Source organism: Pyrgilauda ruficollis, unplaced genomic scaffold (genome assembly GCF_017590135.1).
Source record: "Pyrgilauda ruficollis isolate IOZ18807 unplaced genomic scaffold, ASM1759013v1 scaffold58, whole genome shotgun sequence".
Taxonomy (NCBI): domain Eukaryota; kingdom Metazoa; phylum Chordata; class Aves; order Passeriformes; family Passeridae; genus Pyrgilauda; species Pyrgilauda ruficollis.
Window position 1 is genome coordinate 194,671 of NW_024527488.1, and position 27,751 is coordinate 222,421.

General features: G+C 37.9%; 1 protein-coding gene across 3 annotated transcripts in view; it reads left to right on the top strand.

The window, feature by feature from the left end:
- USP53 (ubiquitin specific peptidase 53) overlaps nucleotides 1-27,405 on the top strand; it is a 30,517-nt gene extending 3,112 nt beyond the window's left edge. For 2 of the 3 annotated variants that reach the window (XM_041482262.1, XM_041482261.1), the window contains exons 2-16: nucleotides 3,745-4,432; nucleotides 6,133-6,225; nucleotides 8,218-8,352; nucleotides 9,427-9,540; nucleotides 9,638-9,720; nucleotides 10,023-10,128; nucleotides 10,549-10,695; nucleotides 11,239-11,388; nucleotides 11,597-11,768; nucleotides 12,377-12,526; nucleotides 13,146-13,289; nucleotides 13,651-14,377; nucleotides 16,312-16,385; nucleotides 21,127-21,238; nucleotides 22,018-27,405. In XM_041482262.1, coding sequence (XP_041338196.1) covers nucleotides 4,289-4,432; nucleotides 6,133-6,225; nucleotides 8,218-8,352; nucleotides 9,427-9,540; nucleotides 9,638-9,720; nucleotides 10,023-10,128; nucleotides 10,549-10,695; nucleotides 11,239-11,388; nucleotides 11,597-11,768; nucleotides 12,377-12,526; nucleotides 13,146-13,289; nucleotides 13,651-14,377; nucleotides 16,312-16,385; nucleotides 21,127-21,238; nucleotides 22,018-23,020 — 3,354 coding nt within the window. In that variant the 5' untranslated portion in view covers nucleotides 3,745-4,288 and the 3' untranslated portion in view covers nucleotides 23,021-27,405. The remainder of the gene's footprint in view (nucleotides 1-3,744; nucleotides 4,433-6,132; nucleotides 6,226-8,217; nucleotides 8,353-9,426; nucleotides 9,541-9,637; nucleotides 9,721-10,022; nucleotides 10,129-10,548; nucleotides 10,696-11,238; nucleotides 11,389-11,596; nucleotides 11,769-12,376; nucleotides 12,527-13,145; nucleotides 13,290-13,650; nucleotides 14,378-16,311; nucleotides 16,386-21,126; nucleotides 21,239-22,017) is intronic. The other variant, XM_041482263.1, reaches the window with a different exon arrangement.
- Nucleotides 27,406-27,751: the final 346 nt, after the last annotated feature.

Sequence of the window (27,751 nt, forward strand, 5' to 3'; positions counted from 1 at the left end):
TGCAGAGAATTTTAGTGGTTTCCTATCACAACTTTATTCCCTCATAATATATTTCATCAGTCTTCCTTCACAATTTTTGTTGTCTTGCGTCTAAATTCCTAAGTTACATCTGTTTAGGAATTGATTTCCCTGAGTTGTCAGTGTGTTGGGTGGGGTTGCCAGGCTCAGCACAGAGGCATGAACTGCAAGCAGAAGCAAAATGCTTAAAAGCAAGCCCAGCACTGGGCATGAGAGAGGTTTGCCATTAGTAATTTGTGCAACACACTGAGAATAGTTGCAAAGTGAAGCCGAGAAGATGTAAATAACTATTCTTCAGCCAAATTTCAGGGATAGAAGCAGTCAACAACTTCTGAACTTGTTGGCAGGTTTTCATTCAATTTGACAGAAGGGATAGAAGCCTCAAAGATGATTATGTACTTAGAAAGTGCATGAAAAGAGGCAGCTGGCTGGAAGAGAGATACCTCGTAAGATGATGTGAGGAGCAGAGTTGGCTTATGCCCCAGCTAGGGAGAAAACTGCAAGAACTCAGCCATGAGGCAGAAAATTATCAGGAGCCCAGCACTGGTAGTTCCAGTGTGCACAGAGCCAACTGTTTATCTCATCAGTTTTATCTTGATGGATATCAGAGATGCTTAAACCCAAATGTGCTTGTAGAAAGTGATTGTTTAGGCAAAATATCAGCTGCACTGATTTCTAAGCTTCTTTAGTGACACTGCTTCTTAAACTAAAGAGTCTGTGCCAGCCACAGCTACGTGCTGGGGTGTACCAACCAAGCAGGTGATAACGTGCAGTTCTGCTGACAAGTGGATCTGTTGTTCTGGAAGCTGTAAAGGCAAGTGCCAGAAATTTTTGACAGGCATGTGTTTTGTGCTGTAAGGCTGCACAGCTAAGGGTAGCAAGGGGCTTGATGAAATCACCTGTGACTGAAGAACAGTGGCTGAAATTGGGCAAGGTGGAAGGAGTTAGGCTGGTAAATAGACGTTGGTTTGAGAGCTTAATGCCCTTGTTTAGTGTCTTTGGTTGAGAACAGTTGTCCACAACCAATTCCTGTAGTCTGAAGGACGTGTTCCTGTAATTGTCAGCTGCTAAAAATCTTCTGTAGCATGTCAGTAACACTGTGTGAAATAACTCTTTTACTGAAATATTGTGCTTACTGTAGACTCAGTATGGTTCAATCACAGAATGTTTGGGGTGGAAGGGGCCTTAAAGATCATTGTGTTCCAAACCCCCTGCCATGGACAGGGGCACCTTCCACTAGACCAGGTTGCTCAGAGCCCCATTCAACTTGCCCTTGAACACTGCCAGGGATGGGGCATGCACAGCTGACTGATGGTCTGTACTCTGTCACTCACACCTTTGGCAAGCCAGGAACCTAAAAAGATCTGGTAAACCCCAGTGGTTAATAAATGCTGCAGTGCCCTTAGCAACACTGGCTTACCACAGACAAGGAAGAAGTCTTCATGTCCTAATTATAGTGCTATTGACTATTGAATTTAGGTTATGGGAGTCTGGTCCAAGTGCCAGTCACCTGAAACTTCACCTAAACTTAGGGAGATGAAGCAACCAAAACTGATCAGCAGCATCACTTCTCTGGTTTACAAAGCCGTCTGTGATGGGAATAGGCTTGTCAGCAGAGCAGTCATATTCTTGTTGTTTTTATTTTTATTTTTTTTTTCAACTCAAAACTGAGATATTTGTCCAATGTAAATTTCAAACCAAGATGCTACTGTAGGCTTTCTCACTTTATGGAGAGGCTGTGATGGCAATTTAATCCCATTGCTTCTGGCACTCTTGGAAGGCTCATCTGCAGTGCCTCTCTTACTAATGAATAAGAAGCCATGCACCTTAGTATTTGATGAGTGGAACTTCTATATATGAAAACTGCAATTAATGTGTTCCGCAATTTATTAGAATAAGATTGTGTGGCAGATGGAATTATTTATATTCACAGCTTTGTGGATGTGAAGTTCAGCAGGAAGCATTTTAATGCAATGGGACACAGAGCTAATCCAGAAACATTTTTTAATTAAATTCTTGCACTGAATCATTATAACTTTTCCTGAGAGCCAGTTCAATAGCTAAATGCTTGGTGCATGGAGTGTTAGTTGTAGGGCATCCCTGCCATGCAAGAGAAAATTACTTCCTGTAAGTTCTTAGTAAATGAATGGTCTTTGTCATTATCCTAAATTGTTCTGGATGAACTCTTGTATCCAAAACAGTGTGTATTTCTAATAAGATCTGAAGCTGATACACATTTCCAGCTACATTTTCTTTTCCTATTCTCTTTTTGGATTAACTGAAGTGAACATAAAGAAAACAAAATTGTTACATGATGTTCTGTCAAGGTCAGTTTCCAGCTAGATTTCAGACTCCTTGCTCAGCGCTGCCACAAATCACACTTACTATCTCCAGTATTATTAAATCAAATTACTTACGGGTGAGATACAGTAACATCAGTAAACAAACAGAACTCATCTGATTATTCATGGGGCAAAAGAGACTTTTGGTTAGGTTCCAGTTATTGATTTTATTTTTGAATACAAGTAAGTACCAATGTTTCCCTTAAATAAAGGGGAATGAATTTAGGGGTGCAAGACTTCCTGTGTGTATTTTTGAAAGCCACACATCCCAGCTGTACAGTATTAGAGAGCTGTAGAGTGGTTTTTTGTGAATGTGATGTTGCTTGTTCTCAGCTAAGTTCTCTTCCAGTTTATACAGTATTCCAACTACACAATTAATTTTTGTTTTTTAATACTCCTCATTAATCTTGCTAAGCTTACACAGTGGAAAAAACTGTTGTGAGAAGCCGCAGGTTTTGAAGTATACTGGTATGTCTTTGGTATCTCACATGCTTGTGAAATCGAAGGTGAATATCTCCGTTGAAATGTGAGGCCCAAATTTCACCCTCCCTTTTTTTTTTTTTTTTTTTTTCCCCCACATATGCAACCCCAATTGTGTTGGTTTATTTAAATTTATTCTGTTCTGTTCCTCCAAATGTTTGTGTGGGTGATGTAGTAATGCCCAACAGACAGAATAATCCATTGTTTTGAGAGGATCATGGCTTGGGCTTTACATGTGGTTGTGGGGATATTCTGGAAATGGACTCATTTAACCTTCAACAGGCTCCTTCAAGAATTGGAGAAACAACCCTTATTGTTGGAATTTGAAAATCCTGGAACTGGGGCAGCGACCAGAATGTTGTTGCATTGCTGTTAGCACTGTTTTTCTGGTTGCTTTGAGAATGCAGCCAGGTTAATGACACATTTATGTAGTATTTAGTAGGCAGAACAAACTTCTGAAAGCTGAGTACTAGCTGACAATCCATCCATAAAACTGAAATAAAAACCAGCTCAGCTTTTGGAGTGTTGAATAAAAAAGATTTTTTTCTTGGTAATGTTTTTATTAGACTTGGAGATTCAAAGATTGAGTAACTCATGTATTATATGGTCTTTTTATAAGCTGTTGCTGGTTTTTAGGAGAATCTTTACAGCAATTTTATTTTGGTCTTTACAGATGTGTAAGAAATTAGGAGATAATTTATTATGATAGATAAAATAACTTTTATGGCTTAAGAACAATTATTAGGTGGGGATTTTTTCTTCTCCACTTTCCTGGCTATTTCATCTTGCCTTTAGATTTAGAGGTTGTTTTATCATGATCTTTTTTTTTTTTTCATTTAGAAGCTCTTTAACATTTTGGATTTTTCTTGTTTTTCCAATAATTTCTGTTTATTTCTTATTTCAGGTTCACTGGAAAGAGAATGAAATAAACATGACGTCTTCTAAACTGGAATATATTTCATGGGTTACAGTTAGGAGTAAAAAGAAGATGGAACAAAATGAGAGAACAGGAGTATAACACCTAACAACAACTTTCCAGTTCTGTGATATATACATATAAACTTTCAATATAATACAACTAATGATTTATAGTAATACTTTATTGATATCCCTGAAACTGAAGTCAGTTACTGTGCAACTTGCTTAATAAGCACTTGTATTCCAACGACTTTTAACATGTTTTAACCTTAACTGGACACCTTTATTTATTTATTTTTTTAAGACTGAGGGTTAAAAACATTGTCCAGCTGTATTTTTACTGGGACTGAGGGATGACTCACAGCTGCTCATGGAAAATGGACTTAAGCCCATGAACAGTTACTACTGCACAGAGTTGAATGGAATGCCATGACTTTAGAAATATTGTTGTAGAACCACCTTCTTTGCCTTGCACCCATCATATCCTTAAATATTTCAACGTGAACATTGTGATTATAAACTAAAAAATAATGGCATGGGTGAAATTCCTAAGAAAACCTGGGGGAAACCTTGGAAAAGTTTATCAGCCTGGAAGTATCCTGTCCCTGGCCCCTACTAAAGGCTTATTAAATGAACCTGGACAAAACAGCTGCTTTCTTAATAGTGCTGTTCAGGTAAGAAAAAACTTCATCTATTAAACACTTTTTAAATAGACTTTCCTGAGTGTGTGTGCAAAATAAAAATGGCAATTGTAGGAATAAGACACTGTTATGAATGTAATTTTATTCACCATTTAACTGTAAAGAATTGAGAGTATTAATACTTTATTTTGCACAAAATTTTACTTGCATGCATCAAGGATATCTGAAAAACCTTTCTTTTGTGTTTGAAAATGTAGGAGTTCAAACTTTAAAACTTTCTGCTTGAATTTTAAAAGTTTAAATGTTTCTGTCAGACATAGCAAAATCACTTCCAAAATTTACATGACACTTTTTTATGTGGGGCAACAATTACTACTTGTATTGGCTAGGATATTATTTTTAAAATCCCATTTTCTCAGAATTAGCACATAAGCAAGCCTGAATACTGGGATATATCAGAATATGCACATATAGTGAGGGCTTTGTTTCTAATCCTGGGAAAGATTTGTGGAATTAGAGTAGGAGATACACTTGGTACCCAAGAAATATGACTTGGAATTCTTATAATAAGGTACTTTTTGTAATGATCAGATTTTGGATCTGAATGTTTTTAAATTGTACAGAATTATTTGTGAAACTGGCAGAGGGCTTAATAGAGACATAGACTTCCTAAAAATTGGAAGACTTAAAATTGGCATGGATTTAAAACTAGGAGATCTGAGAGGTATAGCTATTTGGTATGTATGATATCTATATGTATTTAAAATAAAGTTGTACTGTAGTTTTGGTAGAGTGTTTGCTGTTTGGCATCCAATTGGAGCAGGATGACCTATATTCTCTTGCAGTTCTGCTATTTTCACTTAGGTGCCCCAAAATGAAGCCCTAAGTAATTTTTAGTTCTAGTTTCAGACAATCCTACAACTTCACAACCCAGTGCTGTTTATCAAACAGTTGGTTGGTGACTGCCTTTTTACAAGGAAGAATGTGTTCCTTTCTTTTCTTTTAACCTCTGCTCCACCTTCAGAACTGAGCTTTGGACTTTCGGTCTCCAACACATCCTATTTCATTTTAGCTTTTCTATTTATAGATAGAATATTTTTTCCCCCCTGAATTTGCAGCTGTTGTCTTACTGTGCCTCTTGACAACTCATTTTTAGGGGTTTTATTTTTATTTTTTTAATGGACAACTTTCTGAACTGCTTCACATCAGGTGTACCCAAGACATTTGATATTGAAAGCAGTGGATGTAGCCAAGCTGTTATTACCTTTTCGTAGGGTATTTACCCAAATAAGAGGTAGAAACATACCTGTGTAAGCACCAGGATTATTTTGATCTATGGAAAAACAAATGTATTTCAGCTATCATTTTGATAAGAGACTGTAAGAATATAATATAGGACTTAACTCTTATGTAGAGCTCTAAGAAAACTGCTACAGTCCCTGTACAGGGTTTAGATTGTTGCTTGTTTCCTTGAGAGTGCTTCAGCTCTTTCTCCAAAATACATTATTTCAAGAAGTTTAAAAAACAGATCTAAATTTTATGTGCTGAATGTAAAACTGTCATTTCCATCTCCACAATTTACCAAACTAATGGAAAAACCCCACATTTCCTGCAGCAATATTGGTACTTAAGTTGTACATTATGTGAAATAAAAAACAATTAAAATGTACTGTATGTAGTGTTAAGCAAAGAACCTTCAGAACTGATTACTTATTTTCTCTTTATTTTTACAGGTATTATGGCAACTTGACATATTTCGACGAAGTTTAAGAGGTTTAACAGGACACGTGTGTCAAGGAGATGCCTGTATATTTTGTGCTTTAAAGGTAAATAAAAAATTCTGGAAAAACTATATTTCACAATGAGGGAAAATAATTAAAATTTGTTTTTTGGAAGTTGGTGTCTATATCATACCTATCCCTGGGTGACCAAATCATTCTTTTTTTAAAGAAGCAATTTAGTTTTAAGGACGTTTTTAACAAGTGTTTGTAAGAGAAATATTGTCTTGTATTTAAAGAAGAAAATTTTCAGGGTTCTGGAGTTGGTTAGAATGGTGTAAGTTATTTTTTTAGTAATGTAGTTGTGATATTTGCACTCACCTCAAAAAAAAGTAGTTAATTCATTTGGAAGGGTCTGTCCCCAGCTCTTCTGTACACTATTGGTTTTGCTTTTTTGGCTCTTTCAGACACTGGTTGAATAATTCTGTTTGTTCTGTGCTCAAAATCTTGGACATTTTAATTTCAATGCAATATATACACTGGATGAGGATAAACAGTGACTTGTTTGTGACTTGAGTGGATTTTTTGGCTGGGGTGAGGTTCTTTTTATTTTTTGGCTGGGGTGAGGTTCTCTTCGGCTATTGTTACCCTTCTTAGCTGTTTAACAATGAAGGATATTTTATCTCTGTCAGCCTCTCCTATGAACTAAAAGCATAGCAAACAAATTCTGGGACTTGGACTGTGCAGGCCACTAAACTGAGTATACCTGTCTGTACATCTCCTTATCTGTACTGCTTCTGTTTTTATTTTAGCTGGGCATAGCTTTATATGTTGCATAACAAAAAATAACCTAGCAGCCAAAATGAGGAGTGATAAATCCTTTCAAAGCAGATCTGTTAAAAACTTAATTTTGAATGTTTACATGGAGATAGTGGCTGTAGTTTTTGTCAGTAGTCCCTGCTTTTTGTTTTGGGAGGGAAGATTAAGTACTTGAGAGACGTCCTGGAATGCATCATGGTTAAAAAACAATACTTTTTGTTAGCGGTGAAACTTTGCTTCTGTGTTTTATTTTTGCCTTCTATCCAACAGATTAGAGGGAAGATTAAGTACTTGAGAGACATCCTGGAATGCATCATGTTAAAACAATACTTTTTGTTAGCGGTGAAACTTTGCTTCTGTGTTTTATTTTTGCCTTCTATCCAACAGATTTTAACCATAGGAAGCCTATGTGAAGAATGCATATCCTTATTTATGTTTTACATGGCTTCTCCTGACTTACTTTGTCTTTAGTCACTTCAGTTCTCCTTAAAGCTTGACTTAGAATTCTTGACTGGGGAATACACCTTTAAATATTTGCAAATCTGTAATTAATTTAATAGCTTTTAACTTTCAGTTCTTTCAGAATAAATCTCCTTTACTTGCTAAATGATGAGCTCACTTGGATGGATATCACTGCCAAAAAGAAAAGTAGCAGCCAGCTCTCTCTTCTGGGAAATGAATTAAAAACCAAGTGCAATTTATTATCATGTCCCAGAACTGCAGATATTGACCTTTTCTCTTGTCTTGTGTGCACTGGTTCAGCACTGAGCTAATTTCATAGCAAGGATTATTGGCATTCTATCTCATTTATGGGAGGTATATAATTCTAAAAAAGATATACCCTCCTAAGCAGTAAATGTTACATTATTTAGTGAATCATGAGTGGTATTACATTATGCCCTAAGAAATACACACCATCTGTAGACATGAGATACATATGGATGAACTGCTATTCCAGGGGCCAAGTTAAAAAAGCTGTATAATTACAGAACAGGGCTTGTGTTGCCTCTGGGAGCTCAAGTCAATCACTTTTAGTTTTGTATTTGTATGTTGTTGTTCTACAGGTTCAGTGTTTAGTTTGGTACCATAACTTCTTGTAGAGGAATCAGCAGAATACAAATGTAGTAGCTTGAAGAGAAAACAGTGATTTTGAAAGTTACATGCGTCTATATACATTATAAATATTTCACACGTTTATGCAAAAAATGATATATTTGTGTAGAACCAGAGTGTCTAGCCAAGTGGTTACTGAAGTTAAGTAACCACTGCATTTCTTCCTAGGCCATCTTTTCACAGTTCCAGCACAGCCGAGAGAAAGCTCTCCCGTCAGACAACATGAGACACGCCCTCGCGGAAAGCTTCAAGGATGAGCAGCGTTTCCAGCTGGGATTCATGGATGATGCAGCAGAATGCTTTGTAAGTGTCTTCGTGAGAGTTGAGTAGAATTCTGTTAGTTCAGGGGTTTTGGTAGCTCCAGGCTCATGGGTAGGAACCAAATAACATAATCCTGCTGAGCTTCTTTATAGCCGCTAAGGGCAACAGACACATGGAGTAAGCATCAGATAAGGGGGATGGAGTGCTCTTGCATTTGTTCCATACTTTCCTCCCTTAACTCTGTAGCTCAGACAGAGCAGGAAGTTGGTGAGGATGATGAACTGTGAGTCACTCTTAAAATATTTTGATGGAGAGAAAGGTTATCTTCTCAGGAGAAGCACCTATGGATTTGAATACGTTGTTTGTTCCTTGAAGTATTGGGTCAGCAGCTATTGAAATCCAGTGTGTTACAGCTAGCCAGCTCATTGCTGAATTCTGCTGCAGAAGAGATTTCCATTATCTTACCCAAGAGTGAACAAATACTTGAAGATCTTGCTGTAGTTACTTTCTGCTTTGGTGAAGCATCTTAGTGAAAAACATGAGCCACTGCTGCAGCTTTTAAACGTGACTCCACGTGTCACAGAACTCTGGTAAAGAGACCTTCCTAAGAGCTCCTGTGTTAGACAATGAAAATGTTCACCTTGAAACACCTGCAGTATTAACCTTCAGACAAGGATTTGAGGGACAGGAAATATGATTGCTGCTTCAGTTACTTTCAGCTTTGGACATCCTTTGGGAGTGTCCACAAATTAATTCCTACCTGCTAGGTGTTTCTTCACGTATGTAGGAAAATGCAGCATAGAACTCCTGAAAGAGGCTGTTTGAGATCTTGCAGTCGTGAAAGAGAGCCTCTTACTACTGTTCCATCTACTCAAAATGCATTTGGACTCCTGAATGAATAATTTGTCTGATCTACCTGAATAGATTCACTTCTTCCCATTACCTCTGGTATTTTTGGCAAAAGGAAAAAATGGCCTTGCTAATTCAGGGGACAAACTCATTGCGGCTGTAGTATTTTGGAGCCAAGGGGAACAGTTGGAGTACTAAATTGCAATGTCCTTCATGTGTTCTGACTTCATCAGTTCAGTTTACATTTATATTATTATTTCTTTTTAGGAAAATATCCTTGAGAGGATTCATTTCCACTTAGTGCCAAACAGTGAAACAGATATGTGCACTTCGAAATCCTGTATTTCTCACCAGAAGTTTGCTATGACGCTGTATGAGCAGGTCAGACCTTCATTGGATTGGTTTAACAAATACCCTATTTTCTCTTTCCTTGGTAAATAAAAACAAAAGTTTGTCTTTTTTGGGTTTTTTTTTGTAGTGTGTGTGTCGCAGTTGTGGAGCATCATCAGATCCATTGCCTTTCACGGAATTTGTGCGTTACATTTCCACCACAGCCCTGTGGTAAGAGCTTTTGTTCTTGTTACTCATTTTTCTATATACACCCTTCTAATAATAGGCAAAAGTATACCAGGCTTTTAAGTGTTGAAACTTAATATGTACTTTTTTGGTTGCAACATGCTTTTGAGATACTGTTCAAAAATAACATTTGTATTTCAAAAGCAAGATGTAGAGAGGGCTTGACAAAAAAATTTGTATTGCTACAGTTTTACCACTTTGTGTCTTTTTAGTTATACAATACAGTTAATTAAAATCTGTTACTCTTCAGAAGGGAGATCCATAGGTATGTAATTTATTTTTTGCAGTAATGAAGTAGAAAAAATGATGGAGAGACATGAACGTCTCAAGCCAGAAATGTTTGCGGAATTGCTGCAGGCAGCAAATACTGCTGATGACTACAGAAAGTGTCCTGTAAGTAAACAAAAATGTTACGTGACTTTGGGATACAAGGGAGAACTTTTTCAGATGTTAAATCAGGCTAGAAGTATTCCTCTAAAAGCAGGGTTATGTGTTGTGTTGCTGCTTCAGAGCAGTCAACTTAGGGCAAAGAAAGCTCTTACACTTGTTTTATTGTTCCAGTTATAGAGATTTGTTTTAAGGTGGTGATTGGATATAGAAGTTAAGCTGTAGTCTTCATCAAAGTATTGTTATGATGAAGAATGTTATCCTTAAGTTGTTAGGAACAACCACCATAACTAAATTTTGGGATTAAAGATATTGCAGAGTTGTTTATTTTGAGCTAATTCCTGTGTAGTGACTCACCTTTGGACATCCAATTTTTAAATACTTTTGTTTTCCTTCCCATCATGGTTTTTGTTTCTTTTTTTCTAGAGTAATTGTGGTCAAAAAATAAAAATTCGTCGTGTTCTTATGAATTGTCCTGAGATTGTTACCATCGGTTTGGTCTGGGATTCAGAACACTCTGACCTGACAGAAGAGGTTATGCGGAATCTGGCAACACAACTTTATCTTCCAGGGGTATTTGACCTCAAACTTACTCTTTGCTTTTTCTAGAATTTAATTTTACTTTTTATTTTATGTATATGTGAATATATAATAAATATAAATATTCATATGTATTTTTTATAAGCACAACTTAATTTGACATAAAGTTTATATATATATATATATATATCAGGTTTATGTCTACTTTTACAGCTCTTTATAATGCACTGCTTGATGTAGTTTCTGTGAGAGGAAAAGGTCCCGTTGGGAGGGTTTTGTCCCTAAGTACAAAGATTAATCTAGGAGACTTCCTAGTTGAAAATCTAGGAATATAATTTTCAGTTTGAAATTTGTGGAATTATTCCAGAGCATTAATACTTTACTCCTCCAAACACAAAACCCCCCAAAAAGTTAAAATAGACATAGTAAGTGCAAAAATCAGTATTTATGCTCAGGAAAAATTGTATAATACAACAGGACATTAAGTAACTGTTGTCTTGGTGAAATGCTAGCAGTAGGTAAGGAAATTGAAGCTGTGTTTTACTTATGTTTTAAAATATGTAATCATTTTTACAGCTGTTTTATAGAGTTACAGATGAAAATGCCAAAAACAGTGAGCTTTTTCTGGTGGGAATGATTTGCTACACGAGCCGACATTACTGTGCCTTTGCCTTTCACACCAAGAGCTGCAAATGGGTGCTGTTTGATGATGCTAATGTAAAAGAGGTAAGATGATGCTCTGATTTTAGCCCTTACAGTACTAGTTCTATCTTTTGGTTGCAAATATGTAAACCACAGTGCTAAAATGTTGTAGCTTCGTGTACATTTGGAATTAGGCATTTGGTGTCTCTTGCTTAATGAATTACTCTTTCTATATTTGGGTTCAACAATGTTGATAAAGTTTGGGGGTTTTGTTTTGCTGTTTTTTTCTTAGATTGGAACAAAATGGAAAGATGTGGTGTCCAGGTGCATTCGGTGTCACTTCCAGCCATTGCTGCTATTTTATGCTAACCCAGATGGCACAGCTGTGTCTCCAGAAGATGCACCAAAGCAGATTATTCACTGGTCTCAATGCAAAGCAGCAGGAGGAAATGGGGAAGACCTGGGTAATTAGATATATGGGTTTTTTTAATAACAGTATCAGCTGTATTTCTGAAATGGGCATTATAAAGGAGGAAAAAATGGATTGGCTGCTTTGTTCTGAAATACTTTTATCAATCATTGTCCAAAGAGTCTCAAAAGAAAAGAGATTAGTGTGTATACTCAGACCTGTTAATAAGGGGATACAAATTGAGACTAATGGGTAATGGGAAAAAGAATCCAGTCTTCTGGTTCTGTAATTTGTACTGCTGTCTCAGGTTGGCTTTTTAAATTTCATGCTAAGCATAACTTACAAGGTACTTAAATAAAAGGCAAATTGAATTTGACATGCTATTCTTCACATCATGTGTAGCAGTAGAACATAGATTACTTCAGGGAGCAAAGAATTGAGGACCCTGTTTCACTGCAGGCTACCACTATAAATATGGCAGTATATAAAATATTACAGAACCTTATTGCCTAGTCTGTTGAAATGTAGTGTACTCTTGCTGATGTTTCTCTTCTGGCTTTTTAATCCAGAATGAAAAATTTTTCTCTCTTTTTAAAATTTTATATAGTGGAAATTTAAATTAGGAAGATTTTTCTTTCTAAAGATAAATATGTTGTTTGATAGGATTTGAAAAGCATCCTGCTGCTAAATCAGACCACATGAAAGAGAATGGAATTGGAGATTCCACTAATCAAAGGAGTAATAAAAAACTTCAGCCAGATAATCCAGCATTCAGTAGAAGCCATATTCAAGCAAGTGGTGGTAGAGGCCCAGGTGTGTATTCCCTACTACCACCCCCAAAAACCAAACCATATATGTCTTATTATGAAACATTTCAGTTGATTGCATTTCAGGCAGGTTCTAACCTTGGGACTGGAACTATTTCTGAAGGAAAAAAATTGACTCAGTTGTTATTCAAAGGTTTTCTTGATGTTTAAGTAATATCTGAATATCTGCCATGGAATGTCAGCTTTTCCAGAGAGAGCGGCAAATGCAGAATATTTATTACCCTTGTTACTCTTTAACTGAAGTGGCTCTTGAGGCCTTGTTCCATTTCTCAAACACTCTCAAGCTTTCCAGTGATGTTGCTGATGAAAAGGCACATTAATGACCTGAGGCAGAGGTGTGGCTCTGTTGGTCACTGGCTACTTGAGGTACCCTTTTCCCCAGCAATACTGTGATATCAGCGTGATTTGTAGTCCTGTATGTTAATGGACTTGATCTTATGGTTGGAAAGAAATCTCATGCTCTTAATCTGTGTCAAATAATTCATTAGTCAGTTTAAGTAGTCCTAACACTAAAAACTAAATCTTACTGTCCGTAAATATGTTTGTGTGTTTTGGTGATGAATGACTTTTGAGCAAGGATGTTTGACAAGTAGTATTTTTTGCAGCCAAGTTAGGCTACAGCGAGCAAAAGGACAGGCTAAAGGATTTATCCAGAGAGTGTGCCCAGAAAGCTGCTGACATGAAAAACTTCACATCTTTACGGAAAGATGCAGACAGAGGACCAAGGAAAGAGTCTGGGAGACAAAGAGGTACATTTTAAAAATATGACCAGAGAATCAATGGACTTTTAGCATCAATGCTGCTTGTGCAGATTTTTTTTCCCTTTTGAGAGACCTTACTGTAAGATCAGACTTTCCCAGTTTTCAGTATTCTAAAATACATACTGGATTTGTAGAGATACTGTAAGAAACATAAACAATATCACTTAAATGACTGCTTCCACCCTGGAAGTGTTCAAAGCCAGGTTGGATGGGGCTCTGAGCAACCTGGTGTGGTGGAAGGTGTCCTGCCTGTGGCAGGGCAGCTGCAACTTTGATGATCATTGAAGTCCATTCTATGAAACATTAACGAGAACTGTAATGGAATTTTTTTCCTTTTTGTTCTTGTAAGACTTGATTGGGGAGGACCGTTCCAGTGCTAAGTCAGGGTCTCCTCCGGTTGGAAATGGACTGAGGCACTGCGCGGATCAGCGGATCTACGGCAGCCAGGGAAGGGGCCCCTACAAGCACGACAACCAAGCACCTCACCAGGCAAAGCTTTCTGCACATGTGCTTGGATCAAACAAAACAGAACCTTCTCCTGCAGGGGAGAAACCAGTGACAAGGACTCGGACCGATGGCGTCACTGGCTACGACACGGACACCAGCCAAGACTCCAGGGACAAAGGAAGTATGAGGAGCAGGAGTAAAGGTTGGAAGCCAATGCGAGAGACACTGAATGTAGACAGCATTTTCAGTGAGACTGAGAAAAAGCAGCACAGCCCAAAGCACAAAGCAAACCTGAGCAGTAAATCTAAGCACGAAAAGGAGCGGGGCTTTAATCACTGGCCCAAAGAGAGCCAAATGCAGAAGGGTTTAATGACTATATATGAAGATGAGACAAAACAGGATACAGGAAGTCGAAGTTCACTGGATTCTGAGGGAAAAGGGAATGCTGAAAAAAGCAAGGGATTTACAGAGAGAAAAATCCATGGTGATAACTGGCAAATTCAGAGGACAGAATCTGGGTATGAAAGCAGTGACCATATCAGCAACGGCTCTGCAAATCCAGACTCCCCTGTAATTGAAGGAATCAATACAGCAGATGCCAAGAATGTGAAGGAAAGTGCTTCCTACAGGTAATGCTAGTTCTCTTAGAGCTTGTATAGGTTGTATTAATGGAAAAATAACCTGTTCTAACATTTGTGTGTTCTTCAAAACCAAAACCACCCAGGAAAACATGCTTTGAAACTTGCTTGAAATCAGGTATGTGGAAAGCTAAAGTGTATCTAGAAATAAGGGTGTGGGCAATTAAGTGTTCAATTTACCTTCACTCTGGTTCTCTTTGGGAGGCACTGAGCCAGTTACTGAGGCACTGAGCCAGAATTGCTAAACCCTGCTGAGGGGCAGGGTGTGTTCATTTGTAGTAATTGCTACACTTCTTTACTTACAAGATTTTTTGACTGTGTGTAACTTTCTATCTGCTATGGAACAATGCAGTGTCCATATTGATCACACCTGTAACATTGGTTCAGGCCCTGACAAGAGATGGGAATGGCAGTAGGTGAATCTTGGGTGCTATTACCAGTCATAGTAAACAAATTCAGTTTTCTAGATCACCTCAGATATGTATCGAACACTTGGTAATTGATTGACCTGTCTGAAATAAATCTTTGCTGAAAAGTGTGAAATTACTAAAACTGGTTTTGGGCTTGATGATCTGAAGAGGTCCATTCCAACTTAAGTTTGTGATGCTTGAAATAGAAAGTTATAATCCTTCCACATGCAGTTTTCAGTATTGTGTATCTCAAACTGTGTGTGGAATGTGGATCCTTCAAAAATCCATTCATTCTTCTTTCAAATCTGGTTTATATCCATAAAATAGAAGAGCACAGTTGGGAGCCCAAGCCCAACTCTCTTTGATAGATCTCATTTGCTAGATCCAAGCAAATTTTCAGACATATATTTTCATGGCAACTTATTTCACATGAAAAGAGAAAGGTCAAGGCCCTTTCATATTCTGCTATTTGCTATTCTCCCCTTTGTCCCATGCTTTCCCTCCCACCAAACTGTACAAAATCCCACTATGCAAAAACCTGATAGGCTTTTACTGGTTAATAACATAATTATGTATAAAGCTACTCCAACTCATGGTTATATTTTCAGTGTTTGATGGTTGCCTCAAACAGTGATTTTGCACAGTTGAAACTGTCTCATTTTAAGCATGCCCAAGAGGCAATGGAGCACCCAAATGTGTCATTTTGTGAGAGAAAATATGATTAATTTCAAATAGTGTAGTTCATTAAGAAACTGCTTACCTTGTTGTTTAAAAAACAATGTCAAAGAAAGAAAAAAACATACTTCATCAAAATACAATTGACTTCCTGGGACTTCCAGAAGTGCTGTATATGACTGGTAATTTCAACTGGCTGGCAATACCTACTAGTTCCCTGCTAACCTTTCAGACTCTGCCTCATAAACCCCCAAAAATACAAATTAATTACTTAAAAGTTCTTTTAGAAAGTGGAAATATTACTGTTTTCCATTCTTCATATTTCTTTTGGTATTTTTCTTGTTTTCCTGTCCTTTCAATAACAGGGGTTTTTTTTAAAGTGACCTCTTGCCCCCATGTATCTTCTCCCCTGCCTTGCTCTTGTAGAAGGTAGAAATTGGCACAGTGTTTGTCAGCTCCCTATCTGGATTAGTAATGCATGTTTTCTGCTTATCTAAATAAGCAAGATTTAGTAAATCCTCTGATTATTTTTTTTCTCTCCTTTTGGGTTTGTAGCTGTGATCTTCCAGTTCTATTCCAGTTTGAGGGGAAAAAAATGAAATGAAAAACCCTATGAATGAGATACCAAGTGGCAATCACAACTTAGAGTAATACTTGTTATCAAAACAAAGAATTAATAAATAACAAATTATCAAATTAGGAAAATGGACAAGATGGAATGTTGGTTAACAGGTTACACTTACTGAAGATATTTATACCTACAAAGAAATTGGATTAGATGACCAGTGCTGTCTGTTCAACAGTTTCAATGCTATAATCACATAGATGCTTCTTTTACAGTGAACAGAACTTGCCAACCAAAAAAGCTGACAGTGTGGTACATTCAATACCCCAGCAGAACAGAAGCTTCCATGGTAAGAACCCATAGAAAAATTAAGTTTTCAAAAGCTATTGTAGATATACAAAATTTCCTCTTCCCCCAGCTCCAAAACCAAAAAATCCCCTACAGAGATGACATGGTAATTTGGTTCACTCCCTGTGGTTTCCCCAGAAAGCTTTTCTAGGAGATTTCTTGGTGGATACTAAGCAAGACTTTTTTTTTTTTTTTTTTTTTTTTTTTTTTTTTTTTTTTTTTTGACATGTCTGGGTAGACTGTGGCACCATTTGTTTTCCTCCTAGATATGAAGCAGTATCAGGAAGAAACACTTGTAATAAGGAAGTCTACTTCCTTTTACATACTAATATGTCTGCTGGGGTTTTATAAAGTTGATAAATGCCTTGGCATATAAATATTATAGGTCAGCCTGAGGCCAGCCAAAATCATTATCTGCTGTTGTTGAAACAATGGGAGGGTGCTTGTACAAAGAGGGGCAATAAATATTAGCTGACTTCCTCAGGAAACATTTGATTTTTATAGATATCATACTTCTTTTCAAATAATGTATAGTATCGTTTCTCCTAGGACTTAAAGTGGGGGTGGGGGTGTTGCCATGCCACTTCTAGCTTTTCTGTCCTTTTTCTAATTTATTTTTTAGTGCAGAAAGATAACTAATTTTGTATTTGTTTGTTTTGACAACCCAAAACAAAGAAACAAATAAAAAAAAACCCAACCAAAAATGAGTACCATGGAATGCAAAGATCTGATTTGCATGATATTTATTCTGCTTTAGTCCTGTACTACACCATTCTTATCAAACACAGTTGGATAGGAAAAAGGGAAAAAAACCCAGTGAAAAATACTTAATATACTCTTTAGGCATTAAAAATTTGTGGGTTAAAGCAATGAATTGTTCTCTGGAGAGAGTACTTAAGAATACTTAAAGCTTTCAACATGCATCCTACATTTTCTTTAAAAAAGTATAGTGATTCCATGTGATCCTCCCAAGATATCCTAAAGAAATTGATGATAGGATCCCACCTATTCAATTATTCTAATTCAGTAACTAATTGTTAAATAGGTTGTTATAAAAAAATGCATGTATTGAGCTCAATTTTGGAAAATAATACTTCTAATGGAAGTGATCAATGGACCAAAAAGAGATCTGAATAATTTGATGATTTTACATTCATGTGAGGTTAATAATTTATTTGGACTCAGTTTTGGGGTTGTCAAAAACTGTGTCAGGACACCTTTAGTAGGGACAACAGCAGTCACTTACAGGTATCAGTTGTATTACTTTGTGTTCCACCTATGAATATGATGAACAAAACATGGATTGGTAGGTAAATACCAGACAGGTAAATACCAGAAAATAGGACTTTAAAAAGCAAGTGCTCAGTCCTTTCTGAGAGAGTAATGAAATGTAAGAAATCTTTGTTAGGCTCTCATGGCAACTCCAAAAAAAATATGAGTGGTTTTCTTGTGTGGAAAACTTCTTATGGAAATAATATTGGACTTCTAATTATGCCCACCGTTTGTATAACTGTGCTTTACCAGCTCCTTTTTTACTGGAGCTGAATGAGGCTACTGTTCAGCACTTGAGGCATTCTGTCCCTGACTTAACAAAATTAAACTTATTGTCAGAACATTATAAAGATGGAAACACTGGATCACACGGTGATTGGGAGAGCAAGTGGCTGCTCCTTACATAGGCAGTAAGCAGTGGATAACTGTAGTAATGAAGCCAAGGTCCCACAAAGCCAGTCCCTAAATTGTGTGGTCACATTTTGGCAGGAAAATGTAAATATTGAGTAAGCAGAGGTAGTATTCATGATTTATATTAATCACTTTGTGTTTATGAAGTTTGAATTTGGTGAGCTGAGGAGGCACAATTTTTTTTGAGTACAAAGAACTTGAGATGTGAGCAGTGTGAGGACAAAATTTCCAAGCTCATGTTCTGCAAGTTAAAGAAAGATTATTAATTTTCATGGTTTTCCCATTGTGTTTTAATGGTTTTCCCTTTGTGCAGTTCAATGGCATGAGACAACTCAAACTGAAATCTAGAATCATTTTGAAGATGTGGTTAGTGTGTGAAGAAGAATCCAAATTGCCTTTGCTTATGTGTCACTTCAGAAAACCCCACAAACCAACCACAACAGAAAAAGACAGCTTATATGCTTAGGAAAACTGTACATTTATAGTAGTAATTTAAAACATGCAACTGCTCTTAAGGAAATCCAGTTCTTACCCTTATGGTGCAGTCAATGTACATTAATGTCAAGTTTAAAGAAATGAGTAGATAATTAAAGCTTTGTAGCTACTTAGTTTACTTACCATGAAAGACAAACAAATATAGGCTTGACTGGGGTGTCTTTAAATGATAAAATAGATACCTATGAAAGGTTTTGCAACTGAATGTTGCTCTAAAAGTAAAGTTTCTAAAATAGAAGGATTTTTTAAACTTTTTTTAAAAGACTGTTCGCTGTATTTCAGAAATAATACTCTATTTTGGGTAAGTTATAATATACTTACTTCCTTGACTGAGAGGCTGTTATTCCTCATTTCCAAAATTTCCAATAAGTTTGCCTGTTATTTCAACTGAATACAGAAAATGTCTGGGCTAAGACAGATGAATTTGCCCACAGATATTTGTTACAATAAGTATTCTACTTTTTCGCTGGGTTTTTTATTGACAATTTAGGAAATCTTAAAAAAAAATCCAGGAAATATGCAGTTAAAACCTATAATGAGGAAGTAGAATTGAATGTGGAGTTGAGTTTTTATTGGAGGTTTTTGTAGTGGTTTTGTATTTGGGTTTTTTATTTATTTTCATTTGGGATTTTTTTCCCCACAGAACCTGGACTTGGTAGATTTTTGCACATGTTCTGTGTAAATGGAGATCTGTTAGACAAGACCTTGCCGGTCCTACCTGTGGGATTAGTCCTACCTGTAGAATGGATGTTAATCTCTTGAAAATCTGGATTGACTGCCTAGATGTGAAAATAGATGTCTGTAAATATTAAAAGCAGACCGGTTTATATGTCAGAACACAATTACCTTTCATTTATTGCTCACTCTTAATGACTCATTGATAAGGATGCCGGGCTCCAGCTGAGCAGGGCTTGTGTGTCCCATATTTAGGTTTGCAGAGAACGTAGAGCCAAAATTCCCAATCGAGCCGGCGTCTGGTTTTAACCGTGCATGGCTGTCCTGTCAGCAGGAGGGAAAATAACACATCTATTTTTAAGTTCGCTGGAATTCCGCGGGCACAAAGCACCTGGCGCGGCTGGATGTGCCCGAAGGAGACGCTCGCTGGCCTCTGCTGCCACCTCCCGGCCGCCTGCGGAGCCTGCCGGCTCCACCGGGAGTTGGGCTTGGAGGGAAAATTATCCCAACCTGCAGCAGAATGAAATGTTTGTGGGAAATATTACCTCAGTGTTGCTTATCTCACTGTTAGGCAGCTCCGTGGCACACAGGCGGTTTTGAAAGGTTAATTACTTGTCCCTTGCATGGGCTCATTCAGTAAGAATGTTTTCCCATAAATGTTATTTCTAAGGTTGTAGTATTGTTTATTGTGACCCTTTTTATTAATTTTTTTTTTCATCTCAAGCCATATGGAGGATTTATCTTTTGAGCTGTGTGCTGCTTTAGCCTCTACTACCTATGTTCTTGGTCAAAGATTTCATGTCTTTCGTCTCACGTCACCTAACAGATATTGACCTTCAAAACGAGCATCACCAAACAGCAACACCCAAAGTCTTCACTTTAGTTCTGCTCTGCTGTTGGGGTTTTGGCTCACATGTTCATGAGTCTAAAGTTCCAAGACTTTAAATATTTAAACTTAAGGAAATAACAAGTGAAATAGGTGTAGCAGTTAGGAGTGTAGTCTGTACACAGACAAAATAAGCCATTGTATTAATAATAATAATGATAAAAATAAGTCATTCCTTTGAGTGGCTTCAGAGCAGGTTACTGATATTAATGGGCTAATCATGGCATTAGGAAGACTTGGAGTGTCTATCTCTAAACAGACTGCTGCTTGTCACTTGCCAAGTGAGTGTTTTATGCTGTGGTGTTGACATGAATACTTCAATGCTTCCTTTATTTCCTGCTCACTAGGAGCTGCCTTGTTCAGAACTTGTGTATTTTCAGGGAATGATTCTTTGCCTGGGAATAAAAGGAGCTTCTGGAGTGGGAGTGCAGTAGTGCTGGCCCAGGCACTCAGTGCTGTGTGTTTGGGGCACATGGGTGACAGTGCTCTTAGTGTGCCCAGTGTCTCTGTGAGCCTTACAGCCTGCTCCAGGGTTTCAGTTGTTAAAACCCACAAACAACAGAACAACCTAAACCACCCCCAATCTGCTGTATTCATTCTATTTAATTCTTTTAACACAAAATGAATTTTTAGAAGTCATAGTTGTTATTTTGTCATTTAAATTACTTTGGATGTTTGAATAAACACCCTTTTAAGAAAAGCTTTCTTTAAAAATGTGCTTTTAGCCAGATTAAATATTAAGGTGATCTTGAAAATATGTTTACAGGACTTCAAAATTGTGATTATTACCTATTTTCTGATAACAAGAAAATGCAGAAAATTTCCTCCAGATTCTAAGGTCTGACCTTCCATGCAGATTACCTTCAAAATGGTTATTTTGATTAATCTCAAATCTTGCAAGAAATTGTCCTGTTGTATTTTGTTTGTTTCTGTAATCTCTGAGGAATTAGAAAGAAGGAATTGGATTGTACATCTGTTAATTTTGAAATATTTTCTTTTCTAGCCCCAGATTTGAGGAAAGACCAGATCAATTCTGAAGTTAACTACAGACCTCATCCTCATGTTGGCTTCCCAACAGAATTACATTTGCAGGTGCCCAGTCCTCCAGTAAAGAGGTAACCAGTACTGGCATACTCCTCTGTAATAGTTTAAGAAATACTGATTTGTTATGTTACAATGATCAATATTAAACATTGACAAGTTAAGGCACTCAGTATTTTTGACAGGCCATTCCTTTTTAATTTTGCATAATTGATGGGTCTAAATTCTCTCTGTCTTTAATTTTGATGCTGACAATGTCACCAAATAGCTTAGATGGTTTGAAACCATCTTACCAGAAACAGAGGGCTTTAACATTTTTCTGTTTGGAATTATATGCACCATGCAGTGATTAACCAATTAGTGGTTAGTGCAGTCACCCCATAAAGCTTTGAAACGTTTGTCTGGAAGGGGGGGAAGAGGTAATTTGTGTTTAGAAGCTACTGCTGTATCTTGTTGTTTCTAATACGAACACTAAGTGCTTAGTATCTCCTAAAAATTGAGAATCTAAATACAAATTTATCAACTTAAAGTAGCATTCAGTATTTCAAAAATGGATGTATTAGAGTCACAAGGATGTTTAGAAGAGAAGAGAGGTCATATTTGACATAGTCCTGAATGTTGAAGGAATTTATCTTACCTTCTTGGGGCACATTTACATTTCAAATGAAAGAAACTCTGGAGTAATTTAATATAACTCCAAGGCTGGAGTATCCTATTGAACGCATCCTAACTCTCTTGTCAGTTTTAGTATTTCAGCAGTTTTACCAAAGCTGTATTTGAAAAAATCCCTGTTATCTGAGCCTTTTCATATGTTTTTAAGGATACTCACATCCTGCGTGGTTTTGTATTTTAGAGCTGAAATACCTGAGACGAACAGGAAATTTTTCCCATCATCAGCTCTCCAGCCAGCTGTCAAAGAGATTGTGAAGTCAGACAGCAGGAACAAGGCCAACGAGCCGAACCCTTGCGAGTGGCTTCACGCAGAGAGGTTTGAGAAGCTGAACGTGCCCGTGTACTGTGCGGACAGCGTGCCCCACCCCTTCCCAGACAATGCCTGCGGCAGGAAGCCCATCCACAGCGACTTTCCCCCCCCTGCCCAGCTGCAGTCCCATCACACAAGAAGTCTGGCCCATCACACTCTGGGTCCCAAGGTGGGGCTGGTGCCCTGTGCGCCTCAGAGCCTGCCGGAAAGGCCGGCGGTGCCGCCCGCCCCTCCCGGCGAGCACACGGGGCACCCGCTCCGGAGAGCAGATCCACTCTGGGTGCCTGAAGCCGTGTACCAGAACATTCCTCCCCCCTTACCCCCGAAGAAATACGCTCTGAGCACTTTGGCAGGATCAGAGAATAACTCGGTAGCAGATGTAAAATCAACGGAAGCGTTGCGAAATAGTCCATTGAGGCAAACAGGTGCACCTTCAAAATCTGCATCAGAAGCAAGTGCTGTCCCAGCTGAACAAAGGCTTAAAGAGCCCTTTCCAGGGAACGAAGTGTTTGTTCACAAACCGGATTCTCCACCTCGCTTATCAGTTAATGAGTTCTGGACCGTGTCTGAGAACATGCTGAAGAAAGGATCTCGTCACACGGGACCCAGCCCTGCCTATGCGGATGGGAACGACAGCGTGTCCCTGACCACTTACTTCTCCGTAGACAGCTGCATGACTGACACCTACAGGCTGAAGTACCACCAGAGACCCAAGCTGTATTTCACAGAGAGTGGAAGCTTCCACAAGGAGAAGCATTCTCCAGCAGCTGCAGTAGATCTGAATGCCACATACCCCGCCACTCTGGAGCCCAGGCATCCCACCCCTGAACAGAGGTACAAGGCAAATGCAGAAGGAATACACTGCAGTCGATAGGTTCTCCAAGAAGCCCACACCTGGATTTGACTTCAGCATTTCCTGTAGTCTGTAAAGGGACACAACCTCAAATCTGTGTGTGTGTGATGACCAGGTACCCAGCTGACTGTACTTGCTTAGGAGTTGTGACTGTTCAAACAAATATGCAAATAGAGGCGAAGAGAAGAGGTGCTAAACTTGTGGTTCTTGGATTTGTTACTCTAGTTGCCTTAATGCTTACCTCTGTTACTCAGCTTGTCTTCTTCAGTTTGTATTCCATGTGGTCCCTTGGGGCGTGCACACCTTGCAGCAGTGGGATCAGCTGGATGTTACTAATTCTGTAAGATGTGGTTAGCTGCATTTTGAGAAGTGCTCCTTTAGACTGTGGTCACTGTTCTTAGACTAACAAAAGGGATAAGCATGCTACCACAACTAATGCAATACATGAAGTCATAACAGAGCAGTTTTTATCCTCAGAGGTAGCAGGAGGTGACGTGGTTTTTTCAAGCCATGTCTCTCAGAGTCTGTGCTTTCACAAACCTTCAAGTGTCTTTAATGCAAGTTTACCCAGAGGATTTATTTTTTATTTGAAAAGCCTTAATAATAATACTTCTTTAAAAACCACTTTGGTTTGCAAGTGTTAAATTAGACTTTCAAAGGGAAATTAAGTAAACTGCAGTAATGCTTTCCTATTAATACCTCTGCTCTGTTAGTATACATTTTTAAACACATTTATCAGATTTGTTCATCCTTTAAGCTGTATACTTTAACTTATTAAATTTAACTTAACAAGTTACAAACCAGTACAACAGAATAGGATGCTAATTTTAAATAGAGTCATGCAACTATGAGAGATGAATTTTGTAACATTTTAGAAGTAATTCCTACTTACCTTCAGTTCTGACTTATTCTACCATTGCATGCAAAGTCAATGCTGCTATTTATTAAACTCCCCCTTTTTTCCACCTTTGACATTTTGGTTCATGGGGATCACACATTTGATTTTTTTTCTCAATTTTTTTTTTTTTTTTTACTGACATGTTTTCCTATTTGGATCAGTCCTACACATGGACATGGTCTGCATTAGCGGGTCAGGCTGAATGTGCAGCCAGACTGGTGGCTAAGGGGGCATGGAAAGGAAAGATTCCTCTTTCTCTGCTCTGTCACTATGTATCCAGTTTTGGCAGCTCTGGAATTTACCTTGTCTTTTGTTAACCTGACTTATCTCAGTAACAAGGAGGAAGATTTATTTGGCTTTTATCTGGTTAGTGAAATCAGTGCACAGAACCATGTACTGAGTGCTGAGGCAGCATAGCAAAGCCTGGCACAACCTAAAAAGGTAAAATTTTTCCATTATTCACATTGGAGTGTTAACTTGGGGTGCTGCTCATTACACCTAAACATCAATGCCTTTTATTATTAAAATAATACATCAGAAAAACTTTTTTTCATGTTTATAACCTTATGCACATGTGTTTTAGTGCTTAACCAAATGATGGCAATTGTTTAGCACAATTATCCAAGGTAAATATTTAAACAGTAATTTCGGTTATTCTGTGGCAAGGTCAGGTTCTTTTTTCTTCTAAATAACATGTACCTTACAGTAGAACTGGAACATTATATATATGCAAGAAACCAGGTATCTCAGATTAACCTTTCTACCTTCTTGATCAAGATTTGTTGTAGCACTTGGGGGAAAAAATGAATTCTAGAATTTATAGTGAAAATGCTATGCATGTTTCTTTATGGCTGCTAGTAAACAGCAACATAAACAAAGATCCTTTTGTAGGAAAATTAACTGACTACAGAAGAACACTAAAAATGTAAGAACTTGGGTGATTCCTATTGTAATATTTTTAAGAGAGATGTCAGAACCTGTAAATCAAACTTTTCTATTTCATCTAGCCATGTTACATAATATACATAGCCAGTTAAGTACAACTGTCCTCTAATACCTGTGTAAAAACCATGATTATTGGAATTTGTAAATAATGTATAATTTGTAAAATTATGTTTTGCAAAAAACAAAAAAAAATCTTGTATTTGAAATGACAGTATTTTTATGTATGGATAGCACAGCAACTGTGAATGATGTTAGAACACTTATTTTTAAACATGCATAGCAATGTTGATACTTGTGTACCACAAGCAATATGAATGCCTCTTACTGATACCAATGAACTCTGCTCCCAGTAAGCACAACTGGTAAACTCCTCTCTAAATAGCTGCAGTAACTTAGGTGTACTTCAGTTTCCTCGCTTAGCTTGGAGTAATCTCACCAGACAGCTTCCTCTGTGACCCACGTTTACCAGGTATTTCATGATTAAACAGACACCTAATCAAGGCACCTTCATTTTTATATTTGCCTCTGCACTCCATGTATGTATGTATGTAATATTTGCTAACTAATATGTGATAACTCGTTTTAACTTACCTAGGGTGCCTATTTATTTTTTTATAAATGTCCCCCTCCAGCTATAGATTTGTATAAGAGCCTAGACAATTTTTGTAACAGTAAAGATATTAACGAGTCTTGTAATTAATATATTTTTCAGTCTTTAGAATTATTTACTTGCAAAGTTCTACTTGTTCAAAACATCAAGATAAAAATTTAAAATCTTCGTTGTCTGTTCTTTTTGTGTTTCGTGTTTAAGAAAAAAGGTTGGCTTTCCAGAACTACATTTTTAACACGGCACATAATGCTGCTAACTGATGGTTGAAAGTTTTTGTTGAGATGGTGGTTTGGTTACCTTTTCTGAACGGTAAAATTCATCTTCTGAAGTATTTGTTCATAAAGCTATTAAATAGATTAAACTTTTCAAACAGCTATGAAATGGATAAAGCCATTTTTATACCATAATCCCACAGACTTGGTGACAAGTGATTGATGGATACACGAGCTACCTTACTTTCTTTACTAGGGATAAGCAGAATTTACCTGGATCTCTGTACTTAGGACCCCCATGTGCCTATGGAACAGCTGGAGCCCAGTGCAGCACTTTGTTAGCTCTTAACTTTTCCTAGATAAGCAAAACCTTTAATGTCAGATCTGGTTGAAGGAGAAAACTAAATTAGTTGCAGATACCTTGAAATTCAACTTACTAAGCCTTTAAATCTCACCTATCTTCTTTATGAAAAAAGAAATGGAGTAACATTACAGTCCTTTCCTGATAGGTTGTTCACTGGGGCTTTCACTTGTGATATCATGCCTGAAGGGGGGTAAAAAAAGGTAGTGAAGATAGTGAACTTGTCTCTAATGGCCTCATTCAAAAACTGGAATGCCCATTCTGGTGTTTGTGAGAATGCAGTCACAGTGCAGGGCTCCTGTGCACCTTGAGTCAAGATCCCTGAAACCACTCTGATCTCACAGGTGCCAGCAGCCAGGATGATAAATGCCAGCAGGGCACAGCATCTCTGTTCCTACAGCACAGGGCTGACTACTGAAACAAACCACTGCCAATAGCAAAGCTGTCTTCACAATGGAATAAAAATAGAAGGAAAGAACATTTGTCTATTTTTGCATCCCCAATGCTATTTAACCTCATCCTGGTCCATTTTCATTTATTGTGTGGGAAGACATTGAGCCACTCTGTGGTTCCAAGTCTCTGCAATCCAGTTATTTTGTTATATGTACTTCTGGGGAAAAAAAAAACCAAAAAAACAAACCAGCCACCAAGCATGGATTGTACTTCTCAGAAATAGAAATTTGTATTCCCAAGGGGAAAATGCTAAAGAAAACTGAACCCCCTTCATCTAAAGCTTGAAAACTGTCTTCCCCCAACCCAACCCTGGCAAAAAGCTCACCCCTTCTCCAAAGACTGCAAGAGACTCCTCCCTTTAACACAAGTTTGAAAGTCTCCCTCTAGTGAGACAGAGGAAATTGATGTTGAAACCTTTTAATTACCTGTCACTGTCTGCTTATACCATCCATGGGCAGTGAGGAGGAGGGATCTTTATGTGTCATCTGCCAGTGACTCAAGGCTGCTCTTGTAAGCTCCTCCTTCACAGTTTCTAGCATGGAAATCAGAACCTGATTTATCTTAATCAGTAAGTGAGGACAGGACACTGCTGCTGGGTTAAACACTGACATGTTTATATATGTACATATTTATATCTATAAATACTGAGTCTGAGAGGACTCAGTTACTGCAGAAGGTAAAGAAAGAAAAAACAGAAAGGTATAATAAGAAACCAACCAGCATCAACCCATCAGAATTAACTTTTTGGAAGCAGAACAGCTGGCCAAGCTTCATCTGTTGAGGGAACAGGTCTGAGCTATATCTTCAGTGTACAGAAGAGCTGGGTTTTATTCTCAGCCCCTCTGCAGGGTGTCCTTTCAGTGGATTTTATTCACACAGTGCATTCTTCGATTTCTGCCCAACAGACCTCTAGGCACTAATCACAAAGCACAGTCAGTCTGTGGTACGGGACCTCTAAGGCACAGCTCAGGACACAAGAGCAGGACACAGGCAAAACCCGAACAGTGACACTCGTGACACAGAGGTTGATCACGGTACAGTACAACAATGTGCCTCCTCCATCCACACTCAAGTGGAGTCGTGTTCCCAGTTGCTTATCCCGCACAAATGGTCCTCCTCTTCCAGCGCCTGTGTTCGTAAGGTGCGAAATAGGTGAGAATTCCCTTAGTGGCAATGGCCCTGCGGGGAACAGGAAAGGTCTGGTTATGTTCGTAGCGCTGCACAGCCTGTCAGGACATACTGACATGCAAGGAGCATCAATCACACCTCCTGA